The sequence below is a fragment of the Balaenoptera borealis genome, assembly GCF_965194805.1.
Source record: "Balaenoptera borealis genome assembly, chromosome: 9".
In the NCBI taxonomy this organism is placed as follows: Eukaryota; Metazoa; Chordata; class Mammalia; order Artiodactyla; family Balaenopteridae; genus Balaenoptera; species Balaenoptera borealis.
In genome coordinates this window covers 21107650-21126416 of record NC_138873.1, presented here as the reverse complement: position 1 = coordinate 21126416, position 18767 = coordinate 21107650, and the positions used below count along the sequence as shown (strand labels likewise).

The following is an 18767-nucleotide window of genomic DNA, read 5'->3' as shown; positions in this document are numbered from 1 at the left end:
CCCTACCGTGGATTATCATAGTTAACTTTCGTAACAACTCAATGATACAGGTGATATGTAGGTACTGGGGAAATTGAAGCTTAAGGAGGTTCAGAAACGTGCCCAAGTTCACACACATGGTAGGTGAAGAGCTCAGCCTCAAAACCAGTCAGGCAGGCTGCAGAGCCTTCACCATTTCTATTTTATTTTATTTTGTTCTATTTTATTTTGTCCTGTTTTATTTTGTTCAAGGAATTTGTCACCATGGGAAAATTTTGTTTCTGTATTAGAATGCTTAGTCCTTGATTACAGAGACATTGTATCCCCAAGTTGCTTGGAGCATAATAGGTGTTCAGTAAGTATGGAATTAATGATGAAGTAATGCCTTCCAGAGTGTGCAATAAACTGTTAGGTTAAGTGCTAACCGTTTCTTTCATTCCAATTTCTTACATATTCCAATTCTTTCATTTTATGAGTATTCATTTTAGGAAATGATTTGTTCAAGTAGAAAACTCCCCAAACTGCTTTAAAAGATGTCTTCAAAAAACTCTTAGCTTTGAAGACATCACTGCCTTAAATACCCATTCGCACATGTAGGAATTTTGACTCTATACTAAACCAAACTTCCATACAGAGTTTAAGGTGGTGCTGTCTCAGGTCCTTCCTGGGGAGAGAGGTAGTTATTCTCTTATGTCACGCCATATCCACTTTGTCATCCCTTCAAGGCGCCTAAAGCAAAACAACACAACACAACCCCCATGGTCCCCCTTGCTTTGGAGCAGGAGGCTCCAGCCTGGCTTTGGAACATGTGAGCATCTCCACGTTCTGAGAAGACCTTGGATCTTTCTCACTTCTCCTTTCTCCCACTGTCTAGTAATTGCAAATGAGACAAATTGAGACCAGTGGGTATTCCCCAGAACCTCAGAGGACCCCATGCCCCCAGGGCTGCCAGAGAGGGTCTAGCACTGGAAGCTCTTCCCTTTTCTGTTTTGGAACTCTCACCTGTTCCCTTTTCCTAACCCCCTTTCTGAACATATTAATTGCCTCCTCACTTAGGAGTTCAGTGGGAAAATCTAGCCACTGCAGAAGGAGTGTGACATTGGTTTCAAATCCCATCCCCCAAACCCACATTTTGAAACATCTTACTCCCTCTGTAGCTCCATAACTTTTGTATAAACTTCTGTCCCACTCGGTACCACAACTTGGGCTTTTGAATCGTCTGTGCCCTTCAGTCATCAATATCAATATTCTGTGATTCTAGGACTCCTTTCTTTACATAATTGTCCACTAAATAATTCATTTAATTGGGAAGTTCCTAAGTATATATAATTAATCTATTTTCTGAAAAACACCATAGCATGTAAACATTTTAAGGGAACACTCTTAATTGAAATAAGTGCATAGGTAGAAAAAATTTACCCCACCTTGTCCTTTACTTGAGCCCTTGCATGTCTCCCCCTCTGGAATAGGCTGCCTCAAATCAGAGTTTGGTACCTCTCTTTCATGTTGGAGCAGAGTTCATATTCTATTTACTTCATTTCATGTAGTCCCTTCCAGAGTTGTTTTTGAAACGTTAATTGCCTTTTTGTTGTTATCTTTACATTCAGATTATATTCAATGTCCATATTGTATGAGGAGATTTAATGAAACCGCCGCCAATCGACACATTAATTTCTGCAAGGATCAATCTTCTCGCCGAGTCTTTGATCCAGCCCAGGCAGCAGCCAAATTGGCATCCAGGGTACAGGTGAATATCTCTCCCCAAGTGCTGGCTCTTGTGCCCTTACATGCCTAGGGAAAGCAGGTAGAATTTGCTAGGGAACCTAAATTACCCATCCTGAGAAGTGTAAGGATCAAGATAGCCAATTACTGTCACTCATCTTCATGGGACTTGGCTTCTTTTTGAGGGCTGCTTTCCAGCTAACAGCACCTTTGGGTGTTGTAGGAAAAAATTTTCTACAGTGTTTGAAGCTTCTTAGGTTGAAGACGTAGATGTATAAGTAGTGTTTCTGTAGTATTATGGTAAAATTCTAACCAATGGTGGTTTATCAGCCTTAACCACCTCAAAAAGAATCTTGAACCTGAGGTGAAACTGGCCTGAGTGGGGGAAGCCGTCACAAGGAGGCCTTGTTCTGCAGGTCACGTGTTTGCTCTGTGGAGAGGGGTCTTCACCCTATTCAAAGCCACAGAGTCAGCAATTTAAAGTAAATGGATAAAACAGCTGTTATAAATAGGTACAAATAAGTAAAATAACACTGGACCAGGAAGACAGATTTATAAAAACAACACTGGAGAGAGCACACAGCTCCGTACACATCAGAGGTGCCGGGGACATAGCTTACAGCATACCATGAAAACCATTAGTTTCATAAACATGGCTTAGATACCAAGAAAAGATTAAATTGTTCCGAATACTTAACAGTGTGAAGCATGTTTAGAAAGATTTCCATGATATCCAGTATGTAATAGGGATGGGACCCTCTCTAACGATAGCACACCCCACGGACTATGGACCTGAGCTCTAGCTCAACATATACTAGACAGTTACTGAATATCTGTGCTGAAGCAGCCACTGTGCCAAGTGCTGGTTGACCAAGGATTTGTGATTCGGAGGAGGAGGTGGCCTTGGAAACAATGCAGTAGGAAGGTGTAGTGGTTGGCATATATAGGAGCGAGATGGAGGCAGAGGCCACTTGTGATTCAGCAAAGGCTTCAAAGAGGAGCAGATACTTTCTGCAAAATAGCAAATGGGTTTACCAGTCTAGATTTGAAGTTGGGAAGGACATTGTGCCCAAAGTGTCCAGCTCGTGACCTGAGGAGCCCACCATGTGGAGCAAAGCCTAGAGTGCCTGTGGGTGAGTGACGGGATGGGACAGTCAAGGTGAGCGTCAGAGCCACAAGGGCTTTAAGCCAAGCTGGCTCAGAGAGGAGGAAAAAGGGGATTAAGTGAATAGGTGCCCTAAATCTGAGGCCAACCAGCCTGAGGGCCTGGAAGCAGGAATTGAAAGTTCCCTGGAACCCAGGAAGTCCTCCTGTCCATCTTTCCATCTTTCCGTTTTGTCTCTTCTTCCTACTCTGCTGTACTTTCTCTCCTCCCTGCAGACTGACCTTCTCAGCTTTTCTGTCCAACCATCCGTCACTGGCCTCATGTGTCCTTCTGTATGCAGCGTAGACTGGTCACATAGTGCAGATCGGAGTGACATGGAATTGGTTTTTTAGAAAGGTCACCCTTGCAGTCAGTGTTCAGGATGGTTTGGCGAGAGCCAGTTAGCAGCCACACGACAGGAAAGGAAAATGAGGGCTCAGAGTAAGAGGACTATGGGGTGTGTGTGTGTGGAGGAGCAGGTAGATTTAAGAAATAGTTGTTGGGATGGAGAAGCTGATTGAATATAAGGTAAAAGAGGATCAGGGTTGGCAAAAAGGTTTTTAGCTCCAGAGCCTGGCAGATAATACCACACATCTAGATAAAGGAACACAGGAGGCAGCAGATAGGTGTGTTGGTGGGGCAGGCAGGGTGGTTATGATAAATATAGTTGTAGAGATTCAATCTTTACACCTGAAATATCATGGGAAGCAGTGCAATATAGAAAGAGCCCAGATTTTTCAATCAGCAGTCAGGGTTTGACTTTCAGTTTTATATTATCTACAGGTAAACTTGGAAAAGTTACTTAAATTCTTTGAGGTTCACTTTAACGTGTGTCTTGCCGAGCTGTTGGGAGGATTATAGGTAATACCAGTACAGTGCCTTGCACACAGGGTGCCCCGGCCTTTTCCTCTTTCCACATTGCCCCGCCCTCCTTCCCCTCTCTCATGGTCTTTTCCTATAGTGGGAGAGGCACCACAATTTGGGGGGGAATATGACTGCTTTGGGCTTGACTTCAACTTAGTTTTGGAAAAAGGACAACTCTACCTATACTTCCTAAAGCAGTAAAGGGTGCATTATGTTTCTTCGAACGACTCTTCTAAGCAGTCCACAAAGTTAGTGGGCGTCAGTGGGCCCAAGGGGAGCAGAGGGAAGCAGCGGACGGAAGTGCTTTTTATTCCTGAAGAAGGCCAGCTGGCTGTCCTGAGTGCAGCCAGTGACTTGGCCCTGTTCCTCTCCTTGTTTTCCAGAGCTAAGTGGTGATTGGGAACACAGAAGAAAAATTGCTTGCTTTCTGAATTGCTTGCTTTCTGAGTAAACTCGCTGTAGAGTGTATTTGAACAGCAGCGCTGTTTCCCTTATGCCAGCTTCACCACTCTGGGGCCCTGCCTAATAGTGGAGCTTATTCAGAAGGAGAACAAAAAAGGAGGTGTTGTTTCAGTTTTGAAGGGCTGTTAACAGCACAGCTGAAATGTGTTTCTATTTTAAACATAATCAAGTATAAAAATGTGTTATACCCTTAACCAAAAGAGACCAATATGGGCCTCTGAAAATAGCTTTCTTTCTTTGGCTGGGGATGAGCTGCCTGCTCTAGCCTCCTAGCTGTCCTTGCCCAAGTGAGGAGTCTCACTTGGAAGAACAGGTTATCTTTATACTGGAGTTGCCATGGAGATGTTGAGGGATCAGTAGCGAGGTAGAAAGGAGTATACAGAGGAGCTCCCAAGGAACCTCTTGGTCCTTCTTCTGTATTAATGTGGCTATTCTGCTACTGCTGCTCAGCAGGGAGGGGAGCGGCATGGAGACGTTGGAATTCCATGTTTAAAACACTTGCTGCCTGCCAGTGTCTGTTTTTCTTCTCTGTTCATGTATTTAAAAACAAAATCATCTTCAAGTGTAATGAAAAACTAAAATGTTCCATAACTATCCTTATTGACATTAAGTGATTTCTTATGTCTCCATACAACTAATTTTACAGGATTAACATATCACCACTCCACCAAGGGCTTGATTATGGAATGAAAGCTCTAAAACCCAGACATGGTTTTGAGCCCCAGCAGGGAGGACAGGAATGAGGCTACTAAGGTGCAGAGTGTGCGTGTCCCCCTCCCCTGGGTGTCGCAGGTCCCAGACATGGCTCCAGCCTGCTGCTGGTGAAGGGGAGACAGCTTTACCTCCTGTGTGCTGCCTGAGGTTACAGAACTCGTCCCCTCTGCCCCCTCTCTCTCTGTCTCTCTGTCTTTCTGTCTCTCTCTTTCTCTGTCTCTCTGTCTTTCTGTCTCTCTCTCTCTCTCTGTAGGGTAGGGTTCAGATGAGTCCAGAAAAAGGAACAACTGTAACCAGTGCCGTGGGAGCTCTGCTGCAGAACAGGGCCCAGGAGGCCAGTGTGGTCCCAACCAGGCCAGGTGAGCTGGAGTGAGCATCTCAACTATCGAACGACAGAGTCAGAGGGGGCCACTGTTGGCTTCGGGATTTGCTGGCAGTCAGCAAAAGCTATGACATCCAAAGTTGCTTTGGGATATAAAGATATGTGGGTTTGTTTGAGGTTAAAACTTATTTGCCAAGAAAGGATATTTCCTAATTTACCAGGATTAGACAACTCTGACAATGTACAAGGTCAGATCTGATTACAACACCAGGGTCTAGAACCAATGTTCTCTGTTCTGGTAAAATTAAAAAGAGATTAAGGATGGGAGATGGCACTGTGCCAGGTTTTGTGTGGAAAATAAGGGAAGAAGATGAAATCACTGTCTCAGAGAGATATCCATACTCCCATGTTCATTACAGCATTTTTCAAATAGCCAAGATATAGAAACAACTGATGCGTCTGTTGATGGATGAATGGATAAAGATGGGGGTATATATTATTCAACAATAAACAGAAAAGGAAATCCTTCCATTTTCGACAACATGGATAAACCTGGAGGGCATTATGCTAAGTGAAATAAGTCGGAGAGAAGGAGGACAAATACTGTATGCCCTCACCTATGTGTGGAACCTTAAAAAGTTAAACTCGTAAAAACAGAGAATAGAATGGTGGTTGCCATGGGTGGAGGGTAGGGTGGGAGAAATGGGGAGATGTTGGTCAAAGGGTACAAACTTCCAGTAATAAGATGAATAAGTTCTGGGGATCTAAAGTACAGCATGGTGACTCTAGTTAACAGTACTGTATTATACACTTAAAAACTGCTAAGAGAGTAGATCTTAAATGTTCTTACCACATACACACTAAAGTAACTATGTGAGGTGAGGGGTGTGTTAACTAACCTTATTGTGGTGATCATTTTGCAATATATACATGTATCAGTTATCATATTGTACACCTTACACTTATACATATATTCAATTAGATCTCAGTAAGGCTGGAAAAAAAGAAAAAAGGGAAGAATTTCCTCCCTAGAATGAAATAATTTCTTCAAAGTAGCAGAAAGGTATGACCACCATTATAGTACTTACTATATGCTTGACCCATTTCATTTAATCGTCGCAGTAATCCTCCAAATGTTTTAATCTATGGAAAGGGAAACTGAGGCTCAGTTAAGGCACACAACTGGTAAACAGCAGAGCTGGATTAGATATCTACTGTGCTTTCTCTCTTCATTGAGCTGCATTAGTAATAATGGGCATTCTTCTTTATGATCAGCATGTACTGTGAAGGCAATATGAATTAATTCATGATCATATTGGCCCATCTGGTCACAAGTCTTATTTTGAAGGTATTATCAGAACCAGAATAAGAAGTGCCAGTTTCACAGTCAAAGTAATAATAGCACTATAAATTTTTATCATTAGTTTTTAAATTCCTCATGAGTTGCTTATCATGGGTTTAAAAATTGAATTGATATTTAAAAAATTTCCCCACAGCCATCTAAACTCAAATCATTAGTTTTTTCCTGATCTGTAAAAACTTAACAATGGGGTAGGTTTTAGTTTTCACTTAGAACAAAAATAATTCAAATTATATATGTGTTCTTTTGGTAAAACTTCCACTAGCAAGCTTTTTTCTAAAGTGTAACAATTAGTGTCCTTCAGAAAAGACAATTTCTTTCTACTATGGCTTCTTTTCTTATTTTTTCAACGAATATATTATAATGCTTCCCTTCCAGTGAAAAACATCCCTTTGATTTTGAGGTTGAAGCTTATTTGCCAAGAGGGAATATTTCTTAATTCATCGGGATTAGACAACTCTGACAGCGCGCCAAGTCAAATCTGAGTACAGCCTCGGAGTCCAGGATTTGCATTCCCCGCTCTAGTAAACCTGGAAAGAGACTGGGAATCGGGGGAGACAGGCGTAGTGTTGAAAATAGGGGAAGAGTTCCTTCCGTGAACTAAATAATTTCTTTAAAGCAGCAGCAAGGCACCAGTGGAAAGGTCCTGAATTAGGGCTTAGCAGTCCCGTGTCCCAGTATGTGGCATTAAGCGGGACGCTACAAAGACACCATTCTGATACACTAGGAAACAGAGGAGTAGGCCAGCAGATCTAAGCAAAACAGTATTATATTTGTTCTTGACTAGTTAATGGTGGTTTACAGCTACTGTGATGTTGCTAAGTAAAAGGCAGAGTCCGGCAGGGCCCACACTGGGTTCTGTGCCAACCTGACCTCGCCGTCCACTGCTTCCTCTCAGTCCTGCTCACTCCTGGCTCAGGGCCTTTGCACGGGCTGCCCCTCTGCTGAAAACCAGAACCCTCCCTCACTGATCTGCACTGCTGTCTCCCTCCCTCCAGTTCTCTGCTGAGTGTCCTCTTCCCGGTGCGCCTTGCCCACACCCTCTGTATTTAGAAGTGATCAGGGCCTCCATCATTCTCTTTGTAGTTTTTCAAAGTGGCATTTATCATCATCTAGTATTCATTACAGGTTTGTTTATCTCCTTCCTGTCCCCCCACCCCCAGAAAAAGGGATGTAAGTTTCAAGAAGGCAGGGATCTGTCTGCTTGGTCTATTTTGTATTGTGCTGCTGTATCCCTACCTGTTAGAATTGTTCATGGCAGTTATGAAGTGCTCAGTAAATACTTTTTGAATGAAATATGTTGGAGAAAAATGGGTATCTTAAGTCTGTAATTTCTCACTTAGATTACTGGCATATGATAGAATTGTCCTGTTAATTAGCTTTAAGAGGTAGCTTTTTGTTTTATTTCAGGCTTAAGATGCTTTTTCAATTTAATTTCTATTCTTTCCTGTGGCCTCACCTGTTTACATTTAAAATTAAAATTGTCAGGGTTAGTGTGCCTTTAAATTAGTCACATTTTATTCGGAGCCATTCTGGGGAGGAAGCAGAAGTCTACTGAGGGGAGGTTAATTTTGAAAACTCTTTAAGTCTTGGAGAAAAGCACTGAGTCCCTCTCACTAATGTAAACAGGCCCTTACGTGAATCAGATTCGCATCTGCTGGCCATTGTTTTTGTTCTGGTCAGTATTAATCTATTTGTAATATGAGGGTCTTTTAAAAATTGTTGTTGGTCTTGCTATTTCTAGATTTACAGTCGATAGTTAGGCTAGTTGGTGTCACTCGTCTTCCACATAAATCCTTTACTGTCTTCATCTAGCTGGTAGTTAGCCCTCTAAAACTCTAGCTGTCATTCTTCAACTCTCTTGAGTAAAATAAGCATTTAGAATCTCTCATTTATAACATTTTGTTCTGAATTCTCAGTCAGGGGAAATGTGTGTCAGGCACAACCCTTATCCGTCCCAGAGCCTTCTAAGAAGTTATGTATGTACAGGAAAATCTCTGCCCAAGAGAACATGTGACATTACATGAAGTTGATACACAGCTGCCATTGATGTTCAAAAGGATTCATTCACTCAGCACATAGTTATTGTGTATGGTTGTTTCTTATACCCATGGATTCTTCAAAAAGTCTAGGGGGAGAGGCAGTCAATAATTATTATATCTAATATTTAACAGTGGGATATAAAAGTCCTAAGGGAATCAAGAGATCAACTTTGCTGAGGAGGCTTTATGGAGGAGGTGACAGTCAGAGAGAGGAAGCTTCATAGAGGTAGAGGCATTTGAGATGAGCTTTCAGGATGAGCTACATTTTTTTTTTTAACTCAGCCTCAGTTTCTTTGTTTTTAATTTATTTAGTTGTGCTGGGTCTTAGTTGTGGCAGGCAGGCTCCTTAGTTGTGGCTTGCCGGCTCCTTAGTTGCAGCTCGCTGGCTCCTTAGGTGAGGCATGTGGGCTCCTTAGTGTGGCATACGAACTCTTAGTTGCAGCATGCATGTGGGATCTAGTTCCCTGACCAGGGATTGAACCCAGGCCCTCTGCATTGGGAGCACGGAGTCTTTTTTTTTTTTTTCTTACTATATTTTTTTTAACATCTTTATTGGAGTATAATTGCTTTACAATGGTGTGTTAGTTTCTGCCTTATAACAAAGTGAATCAGCCAGAGATATACATATATCCCCATATCTCCTCCCTCTTGCATCTTCCTCCCACCCTCCCTATTCCACCCCTCTAGGTGGTCACAAAGCACCGAGCTGATCTCTCTGTGTTATGCAGCTGCTTCCCACTAGCTATCGATTTTACATTTGGTAGTATATGTAAGTCCACGCCACTCTCTCACTTCGTCCTAGCTTACCCTTCCCCCTCCCCGTGTCCTCAAGTCCATTCTCCATGTCTGCATCTTTATTCCTGTCCTGCCCCTAGGTTCTTCATAACCATTTTTTTTTTTTAGATTCCATATATATGTGTTAGCATACAGTATTTATTTTTCTCTTTCTGACTTACTTCACTCTGTATGACAGACTCTAGGTCCATCCACCTCATTACAAATAACTCAATTTCGTTTCTTTTTATGGCTGAGTAATATTCCATTGTATATATGTGCCACATCTTCTTTATCCATTCATGGGAGCACGGAGTCTTATCCATTTCACCACCAGGGAAGTCCCAGGATGAGCTAGATTTTGACCAATGGAGAAAAGTTGCAGAAGCAATGAACAAAGATATGGAAATAAGAATGCAGAGGACATACTCTGGAAACAAATGGCCCATTTGGCCAAAGCACAGAGAAGAACTGGGGTTAAAGTTAGAATGGAAGGCTGGCACTAGAGCAAGGAGGGCCCTAAATGCTTGGCGAGATGTCCAGACTCTATGTGATTAACACCGATGCTGGTGTCACATCCCCAGGCATGCGCATCTGTGTAAGTTAGACTATTATGATGACCTAGAAGCTTTTTGGTTCTAGACACTTTAAGTTAGTCTGCAAAAATGTCTCTTGAGAAGGAGCATTTTTTTTTTAATTGCCATGTAAGAAATTAATGCTTACTGTAGAAGATACTGGAAAATGGTATAAAGAAATGGTATAAATGGTATAAAGAAAAAGTGTAAAGAAAATAAAAAACATCCATAATTCCACACCCTGTTAACATTGATATCTCTTTTCATTTTTTCTCTTTATACTCCTTTTTTGTTTTTCTTTTATCAAAGCTAGGATCATAGTCTGTGTACACATCCTGATTTTTTTCACTAACAAACTTTGAACATTTCCCTATGGCAAAGAGTTTCTTTAAAAACATAGTGTCATATCACAAAAATACAATGGAACTTGTTTATCTGTTATCCTGACTTGAATAGGTAGGTTGTTTCTACTTTTTTGCTGTACTGAATATCTCCCTTCTTCATGGACAGTAGCCCATGCTTAGCTGTACACTCTTCTAAGCTCTTCATATATTAATCTTCGTTAATCCTCATTTAATCCTCAAAGTAACACAGGGGAGTAGACATATTATTCATATCCCTAGTTTACAGGTGAGGAAAGCACAGAGAGGAAAAGCAACTTGCACAAGTAATTTTTAATAGGAAATGGTAGAGCCAAGCAAATCTTTATCTACTTTGGGAAAACTGGGTCAAAAAATATAAAGATTAAGGAGATAATTATATAAACATATATTTATATATTATTATATATTACATTATTTAGTACATATTATATACTAGTATATATTATATATTATTTAGTAGGTATATATTATTTAGTAGATATATGTTAGGAAATTGTTTTAGAAAAAGGTGTGGCTCTTCCTTCATTCTCACGAAGATTCTGATGTTCAGATGGGAACTGAGTTTATAGCCTAGTCAGCAAATATCTACATGGCTATTTTCTCAAGGGTTTTGATATAAGAGTGACAGATTTACAGGGAAGGTACCTCTGGGCAGCAGCTTCTCCAGCACCTTTATACAGAGAGACTAAGATCACTGTGAAAATGTAGTTCTGGGTTCTAGAGCTGCGTTGCTTCATATATTTAGTGAATTGCCTATGAAGTTTTGTTGGTGTAGGTTCTGCTTTGGTGTCTGGAGCCAGTGGATTTGATCAGGGTTATAAGCATCTTCCCTGCACTAGCCTCCCCTCCTTACTTAACCTAATTGCGTAGCAAATGTCATGAGTATTGAAGGGTCAGTTGCTGATTCCTTGGAAAAAATAAAACTTGGAGATCTTTGGGTAATACGAACACTGAGTTCTTTCTATCCTGTGTTCTTTGATATTGATTCACGATTTCCTTGGGTTGTTTGGTTATTCCCCCGTTGTAAAACACTGATTAGAAAGGAGGCCTCTAGGACAGAGAGCACTAATTCTTTTTTTTTTTTTTTTTTTTTTTTAATGATTTCCTTGAGAATCCCGTCCCATACCATGTGGTCCTTTAAAACAGACTATGGTATGGTATGCCTATATCCATTAACTCCTACATCTCCATACCTAGCAGTGCTGTTGGACACGAAGGAAAAGAGTCCTGTTTGGGGATTGAGTCCATCATTGTGTAAATAACCCCTGGGAGGGAAGGCATCTCATGCTTCCATAAGGCTTATCAAACCCTTTCTAGCATGAAAGCAGGCAAAGAATTGTGAAGACATGAAATACTCAGGGTACATTTTGAAAGCCAGGGCAGTAGTGGGGAGAGGTGTTGAGGGTCAGCTTGTATAAATGGTGGGCCACTGAGGTGGTGGTCCAAGGGCCCATCCACGGGTAAGTGAAGGCCTAGGGGTAGAGGAGAGAAGGCTCCTGAGACAGTTTCTGTTTTCCTTATTATTTGGCCCAGGATGGGGACTGAGAACTTGTCTATAGCTACAAAACTAAACAAAAGAAGAATAGAGATTTTTGAATCCAGTGTGAGGATTTCGTAATCATTTCTTTTTTCTGTTGTTGCTAATGTTTGCTTTTACATAATAACAAATCTGTTTATGTCTGCAAAGGATTAGCAGTGGACCCTGCTTCTGGAGCAAAATTCAGGCAAGGATTTACTAAATCTTCTAAAAAAAGATTAACTCCTAGAGGCCAGGTAAGAAAAAAAAAAAAAATTTACCTCTAATCCAGGTGTTGCCGATCATCCAATGGGCAAGACAGTTAATGAGCCTTTAAGAGAATGAATCCATAGCAGGCCAGTCAAAGAGGAATTTGGACAAATCCTGATTTGGGTTACTAAAATGTATGTTCTTGAAATTTACTCTTTTGTTAAACATACAGTTTGAAATGACATTCAGTTTTTGTTTCTTGGATTTAACAGGAAAGGGGAATGATTCTTCATTTTGTTTCTTGGATTTAACAGGAAAGGGGAATGATTTTTCATTTTGACCTGGAAGGTTACTGCCCTGTCCCTTTTTCCAAACAAGGACAGTTCCCTGAGATTGACACTGAATAGGACTGCTATGAAGTTGGAGACTTTTTGACGTGTGAATTGTTAAAACAATTGAAAATTTAAAGAGGCCTATATTACTTAACATCCTCAATGTGGAAACAACGGAGTTCTAAAGTAAGTGCCTTTTCTTTCTGCTTTCGGACTGGCTTCCTAGAAGTCCTCAGCCTGGATGGCTGTGTACCCAGGAAAGCCGCCTAAGGGGAAGGAAGGGGAGACATCTGTTTACATGCCCGTGATTTCTCTCGAGACATCATGTAGGACAAGTAAAAACTAGCTTCAAATTTTCTTATCCACTCCCTTCAAAATTTTCCCCCCAAATCATTAAACACCACGTCAACCTGTATGATAATGCTTGATTTAAAGATTCACTTGAAGCTTTTTTTTTTAAGTGGACATTTAATAAGCTTTTAAAGAAAATGTTACTTTGATATTAGAAACTTTTAGTGAAACAGTCTTTGGTGTACTAACATTATTGCTTTCTAGGAAAATCGTTTTTTACCTAGCTTTATTCTATATAATAGCTGTGAAATCTCAGCTTTGTTATTTGCTTCTAATGAACATTAAACTATAATTAGTTACCACTCCTATTTTAAATGTCCATCTGTATACCATGTAGAATTGTCTCACATATACCAGTGTACACAGTCGGTTTTGGGGGAACACTACAGTGGAAGGAACAGGTTCCAGTAACCTTCCCACCCTATGGAGAGGACGCTCTAAGTGGCCTCAGGCCATTTATTTATCACGGCCAACTTGGAAGTCAGCTGTTCATTTCACCATTGGTTTATGTAGCTCTGTTGGGAGGTGGTGTCTCAACTATTTTTTTCTCTTGGTCATCTTAAGGGTTAGTAAACTCCTTTTGTAGAGTCATTTATACTTAACTCATGCTTTTTAATCTAAGAATTTTTTAATCTTTTATTAAACTCAGGGAATTTTATTTAGGAGTAAGCCATCTTTTTCTGTCTAATTAGGAGAATACCAACCTACTCCCACCTGTGGTACAGCAAACACGACATCTGAAAGTCTTACGATCTGTATTTTGGGAACTAAATGCTATGTTTTATGCTCAGGTAAATCAGGTATGTGTTCCGGAATTGACTGAAGACTCGTAAGCCACATAAAAGTATTTATGGAAGCTTCTGTAAATGGAATTTGGGAAGCTTTAGCTGAGGGGAGCTGCCACTCTACCACCCTCCGCTTGCTCTGGGAGATTGCCTTCCCTTGGAGAGGTAAGAGTGGATTTGGGAACTTAGACATCCCAGAGCAGTAGATTCCTACTGACGAGGTAACCTGTGTCCCTCTGTCTCATTTCTTCCCTGCAAGTGAAACCGCAGTTTAAGGAGCCACCATGTCAGTTCCACACATGCAGCAGCCCAGCCCCAGGGAGCTGATCTACAATGCCTGCCACCCTTTATGGTCAGCAGCGTCACCTCTAAGGACTGTGAACCACAGTTTCTCACATGTGGCTAATGTGCTGCTTTAATGGGCAAACGAACTCAAGGTTTCCCTTTCTCTACCCAACCCCACCCTATTGAGAGGTAAAACAAGCAAAAATAAACAGTTATTATGGGGGCATATTTTCTGAAGAAATCCCAATATGAAATAATTTCTAATTTGTACTAGAAATTAATAGTAAACACCATTGTAAAACGGGATCATGGTAGCCTAGCCTAGACAAAACTTCAGTAGCTAGTATTCTGACCTATATCTCAGAAATAAATTACATAGCATTCCGGAAGGATTCAGAATGTTATACAGTAATTTTTAGAACTAAAAGTTCTTAGCACTGTGAATTTAATGAAACATATAAGCTCCTACCTTAAATCATAATTATTTTACTCAAAAAAAAAAAAGGGTGGAGGGGGTTAGTTTCTAATAGATGCTGAATGGAGGTCAGAATAGTAGTTTCTGTAGGGGATGTAATGACCAGGAGGGGGCATGAGGGAGCCGGCTAAGGAGCTGGAACTGTTTTCTATCTATCTCCATGTGGTCCATGTGGATAGTTCCGCGGTATGGTTGTATATAAAAATTAATCAAGCCATTTGCAGAATTTGTAGAGTTTATTATATGTAAGATATATCTTCATATAGAAAGCCTCTAAACACAAAAGACAAAGGAGCTTTAAAAAAAGGTTAGGTTTTATATTTTAAAAACTCATTAGATACCAAATTCAAGAGATAGATTATAGTTACATTGTAAAACGTTATCTTTTTTGAATAAAACTAATATTGACTTAAATGATGAATTTTAAAATGCATTTACTTATTGGTGATTAAAAATACTTAAGCAGAGTAGTATTTTAAGCCAGACAGAGCAAAGGAAATTCTTGTTTAATATATATATATATATTTTTTTTTTTTTAAATTCCAGTAATATTCTTAAATTCCTGTTAAAAATATAATCAATATTAAAGTCAGTAAAATGCTTTTTTTGACTGACGCCTGGATTATTTTACCGCTTAACCTGGTTACACAGTGATTTTTTTTTTTTTTTCTGTCAGATGTAACTGACAATCAGTTTAGTCTTTAAGATAAATGAAGTGATAACTCACATTGTAGCATCCTGTGGAAAATATTCAAACTACATTTAAAATGCTTTTTTAAAATGGAGACATCTATTATTCCACAAGAAATTGTTTCTGTAAAACTATAGGTTGGCTATGGCAATAGTAACTAAACTACATCCAACCCTGAAGGTAGAAAAATCCCTGAAAAGAAATACACAGCCTAGTCATAATATGCAATATAAAGGTTATTTTCTTATTTTAAAAATTCTCCCATTTTGGAGAAATCCAAACCTTTCCATAGTTCCCTTACTAGGCAGTGCCACATAAAGTTATTTAGTTAACATTATTATGATCATGGCTTACGATTAAGTTCAATTTGACAAACACCTATATATAGCAGCCCTCGTATGGATGTCGGTTATGACAATGGTTGCAGTTCCATTAAAGAATACTTGCTTATTAAATTTGGTACAAAGCATGAATACTCAGGACAGATTGGCACAATACATGCAGTTCGAGAACTCTCTTCTCTCAAGCCAGTCATCACTGAATAAGCCATATTCCAGTCCTGCTTTCTCACTCTTTCCTTGTATCATAACTAACTGATGTTTAAAATGCTTCTTAAAACATCTTCCAGAATAAGAAAGGTACGCTTTAAAAACCAGTCATCTGAATGCATGGTGGAAATGAGGCAGGATAGCTGAACCAGTGCCAGCTGGGAAAACGTGGGGGATGGGGGGCAGGGGGAGCTGGCCCAGGCTCATAGTGCTCATGGCGAGTGAGGGGTCTTGTTGCTGCTGCCCCAGACAGCTTAACCTGTGGGGCAGAGATTCCCCAGGCCCCAGGGTGAGACTGCTGTTCCCAAAGGCATTTTGGGTAGCAGGAGGGGGCAGCTGCCAGAAGCCCAACAGAGGGGAAAGGTCCAAAGAGGCAGGTATTGTTAGGTTCACAGCGTCTGCAGGTAGCTCCTTGGGCAGGTTTACTTTACCAGCACCTCCCTTAGCCAGATCAAAACCTGGGTTGAGCTTGTGAGGTGACTGAGGCTCTTGCAGAGGCAAGTCCTCAAGCAAATTGGTATTGCAAAATCCTTTAGTATCCGCTTTGAGGGGCAGGCTTGCAAGTGGGGAGTATGAGGTAGAACTGGTGTTGTACTTGTGATTCTGGAGGGGTGGGGGGGGAGAGCTGGGGGATGCTGCGGGGTGGAGCGGCGCCAGGAGCTCTGGCAGCGCGGGTACAGGCTGGGAGGTTTGCTCCGAGGGGCCGTGGGTGTGGCTGTGTACCTCAGCTGGCAGGCCGCTTGCAAGCCCGTTCTGTGCAGGAGCCCCTAAAGGGAAAGGAGGCAGTGGGGCAGCCTTCAGTTGGAACTGGGGAGAGATGGAGTGGAAGGTGTTCAGAAGGTCTCCGGACTGCAGACTCTCTTTCATCAGCTCCTGTGAGTGTGTCTTCTTGGTGTGTCGCGTGAGGTGGTCTTTGCGCCCAAACCTCTGGGCACAGAACTGACACAGGAAGTCCTTGCAGCCTGTGTGGACCACCAGGTGGCGCCGCACGTCTTTCCGGGTGTAGAAGCATCTTTCACAGTGGTCGCACTGGTGCTTCTTTTCCTTGGCTCCACTAGGGGGCTTCTCTTCGGCGTGGGCCTTGAGGTGGTCCAGCAGCACCTCAGTGCTCCCTAGCTCCAGGGCACAGACCCCGCAGGTGAGGTCGCCGCTGCTGGCCGCGTGGAGGGCCAGGTGCCTCTTGTAGCCCAGCATGGTGTTGTACTTCTTCCCACACTCCTCACACCCAAAGGCCATCTTGTTGGGGTCGTGCGTTTGGAGGTGGTTTTTCAGGTGGTCTTTCCGGTTGAAAGTCTTCTCACAATGAGCACACTGGTGGGATTTCTGGGGTGAATGGGTAGCCATGTGCCTAGGGGCAGAAGGAAGAAGTTCACAACAGACCCAGTTTTTTACGAGCTGAAGAAACATACAGAAACAGTATTAAAACGTTGATAGTAGTTTTCTCTAGGTGGTGGTATATGTGTTTTAGTTTTAAAATACTTTTCTGTATTTTCCAGATTCTACACATAAACTGTATAATGAAAAAACAGGTACTACATGATGCAGTTTTCACACCTGTAAAGAATACGCTTTGAGAACACATTTTCCTAATGTACACAAAGAGATTTCTAAACAAATACAAGTATACAAGCATTTTAAGATATATGATCATGAAGAAATATTTTTCAGGAAGGGGTTTAAATGACTATTCTATACTCTTAAAATTTCTGAATTTCCAGAAGTGATCCAATTTGCCTTCTACACAGAACCCCATACCCCTGCCCCCCAGTGTTGTTATTTTTACTGTTTCTAATACAATTTCTGCTTGGTCTTTATTGAGACAAAAAGTCCAGGCCTTAGACATAAAGCTAAGAAGTCTGTCATCTTTAACCTCAGAGAAAGTGTCTAATTGGACCCAGAATGCCAAGCCCACCACCTGTTCTCGGAGCGTCAGCCTCCTGCCTCCCATGAGACCTTTACGCTCAGGTCTTAGTTTCTGCCGTTTAATACTTTCCTATTGGCTGTCATGTCACATGCGTGCAGCCCGTCTCCGTTTCTTCAAGATCCCTCTTAGACAGACACCTTCAACTCGCTTCCTAAAGGTCATTGGTAATTTCTTCGGCAAAGTTCAAAAGGACTTTTTCTAGAAGGACTAAGCAGCTACCCCAGGACAGTACAGGGAAACATACACTGACTGCGGCAGGTTCTATGAGACAGGTACAAACAGTGCTGAGGAACGGGGACAATGCAATAGGCATTTGGGGGATCTGAAGTGATGCTGGTCTCTCCAGCTTCCACATGCATTTAAATACATTCATAGGTTGTCGAAAGGGTTTTTCGAGGCTGCTAGAGGGCAAATAACAAACTTGACATTTAAACAACTTTCTATTTGGTCCAGCACTAATGTTTAGGAACCCTAAAGCTCTGTTCTGGATCTTGTCCCTCTCCCCTTTTTCCTTTGTGAAGGATTTTTACCCGATTAAATTTCATTGATCACCCCTGTGTAGATCAGTGCCAAGGTAACAACTCTGGACCTGGTATTTCCTACCCACACTTTGCTGTCCTACTGCTGTCCTACCTATGAGAAAGGCTCAGGGGGACACAACTCTTACCTGAGCAATAACAGTTTCCACATTCTACCAGCTACCACCCCTCTGTTTTGACTCTTTCCTCTGCCTGGCATCCAATTCTTCTTTTAATTTCCCCCTCACCTGCTCATGCAACAGTTCCAATCTAGAACATGATCATCTTATAGCTGAAATTACTTCCACATCTCGTTTCCCTCCCTAACTTTTCCTCTTACCTCACAACCCAAGAAACCACCAGTTTCAGTCTGTCCTATAGTCACCAAATACCACCGTCTTTGGGTGTCACCTGGACCACATCAATGATCTTAGAATTCCTCCGGGGTAACTGCTTACACTGGGGCTTCGTCTGCCTTGCCAAATCACTGTTCCTGCCCTTTGCTCTCTCCATGTAACTGCTTTCATCCTTTGCTGTATTAAGAAGTCCCACGTTCTCTTTTCTAGTTAAGCAAGTCAGTTATTTTCTTCTTCAACCTCTGCTTATAAAATGGATCTTATGTTACAACTGAGGGACACAGGATGGAATGCTGCCTTTTAAAAAAAAAAAAAAGCAAAACCTAAAGCATCCTGCCCTCTCGCCACTCTTCTATCCCTTTATTAGATCGCTGCTTCAGGCCAGAGAGGCAAGAAATGTCGGTGACTGCGGCAGGGAAGGCCGTTCTTGCATGA

The 18767-nt window shown here is 41.5% G+C and overlaps 2 protein-coding genes across 11 annotated transcripts in view; one reads left to right on the top strand and one right to left on the bottom strand.

The window, feature by feature from the left end:
• Window positions 1-13912, top strand: part of ZC2HC1B (zinc finger C2HC-type containing 1B) — a gene marked incomplete at its 5' end in the record, with an annotated part of 35040 nt that extends 21128 nt beyond the window's left edge. The window contains 5 exon segments of the mRNA XM_082406070.1: window positions 1587-1726; window positions 5139-5244; window positions 12029-12114; window positions 12382-13700; window positions 13795-13912. Coding sequence (XP_082262196.1) covers window positions 1587-1726; window positions 5139-5244; window positions 12029-12114; window positions 12382-12474 — 425 coding nt within the window. The 3' untranslated portion in view covers window positions 12475-13700; window positions 13795-13912.
• A 684-nt stretch (window positions 13913-14596) lies between these two features.
• The window catches only part of PLAGL1 (PLAG1 like zinc finger 1), a 100156-nt gene continuing 95985 nt past the window's right edge, over window positions 14597-18767 (bottom strand). For all 10 annotated transcript variants that reach the window (XM_082405522.1, XM_082405530.1, XM_082405526.1 and 7 more), the window contains one exon: window positions 14597-16882. In XM_082405522.1, the coding sequence (XP_082261648.1) occupies window positions 15643-16882 (1240 nt within the window). In that variant the 3' untranslated portion in view covers window positions 14597-15642. The remainder of the gene's footprint in view (window positions 16883-18767) is intronic.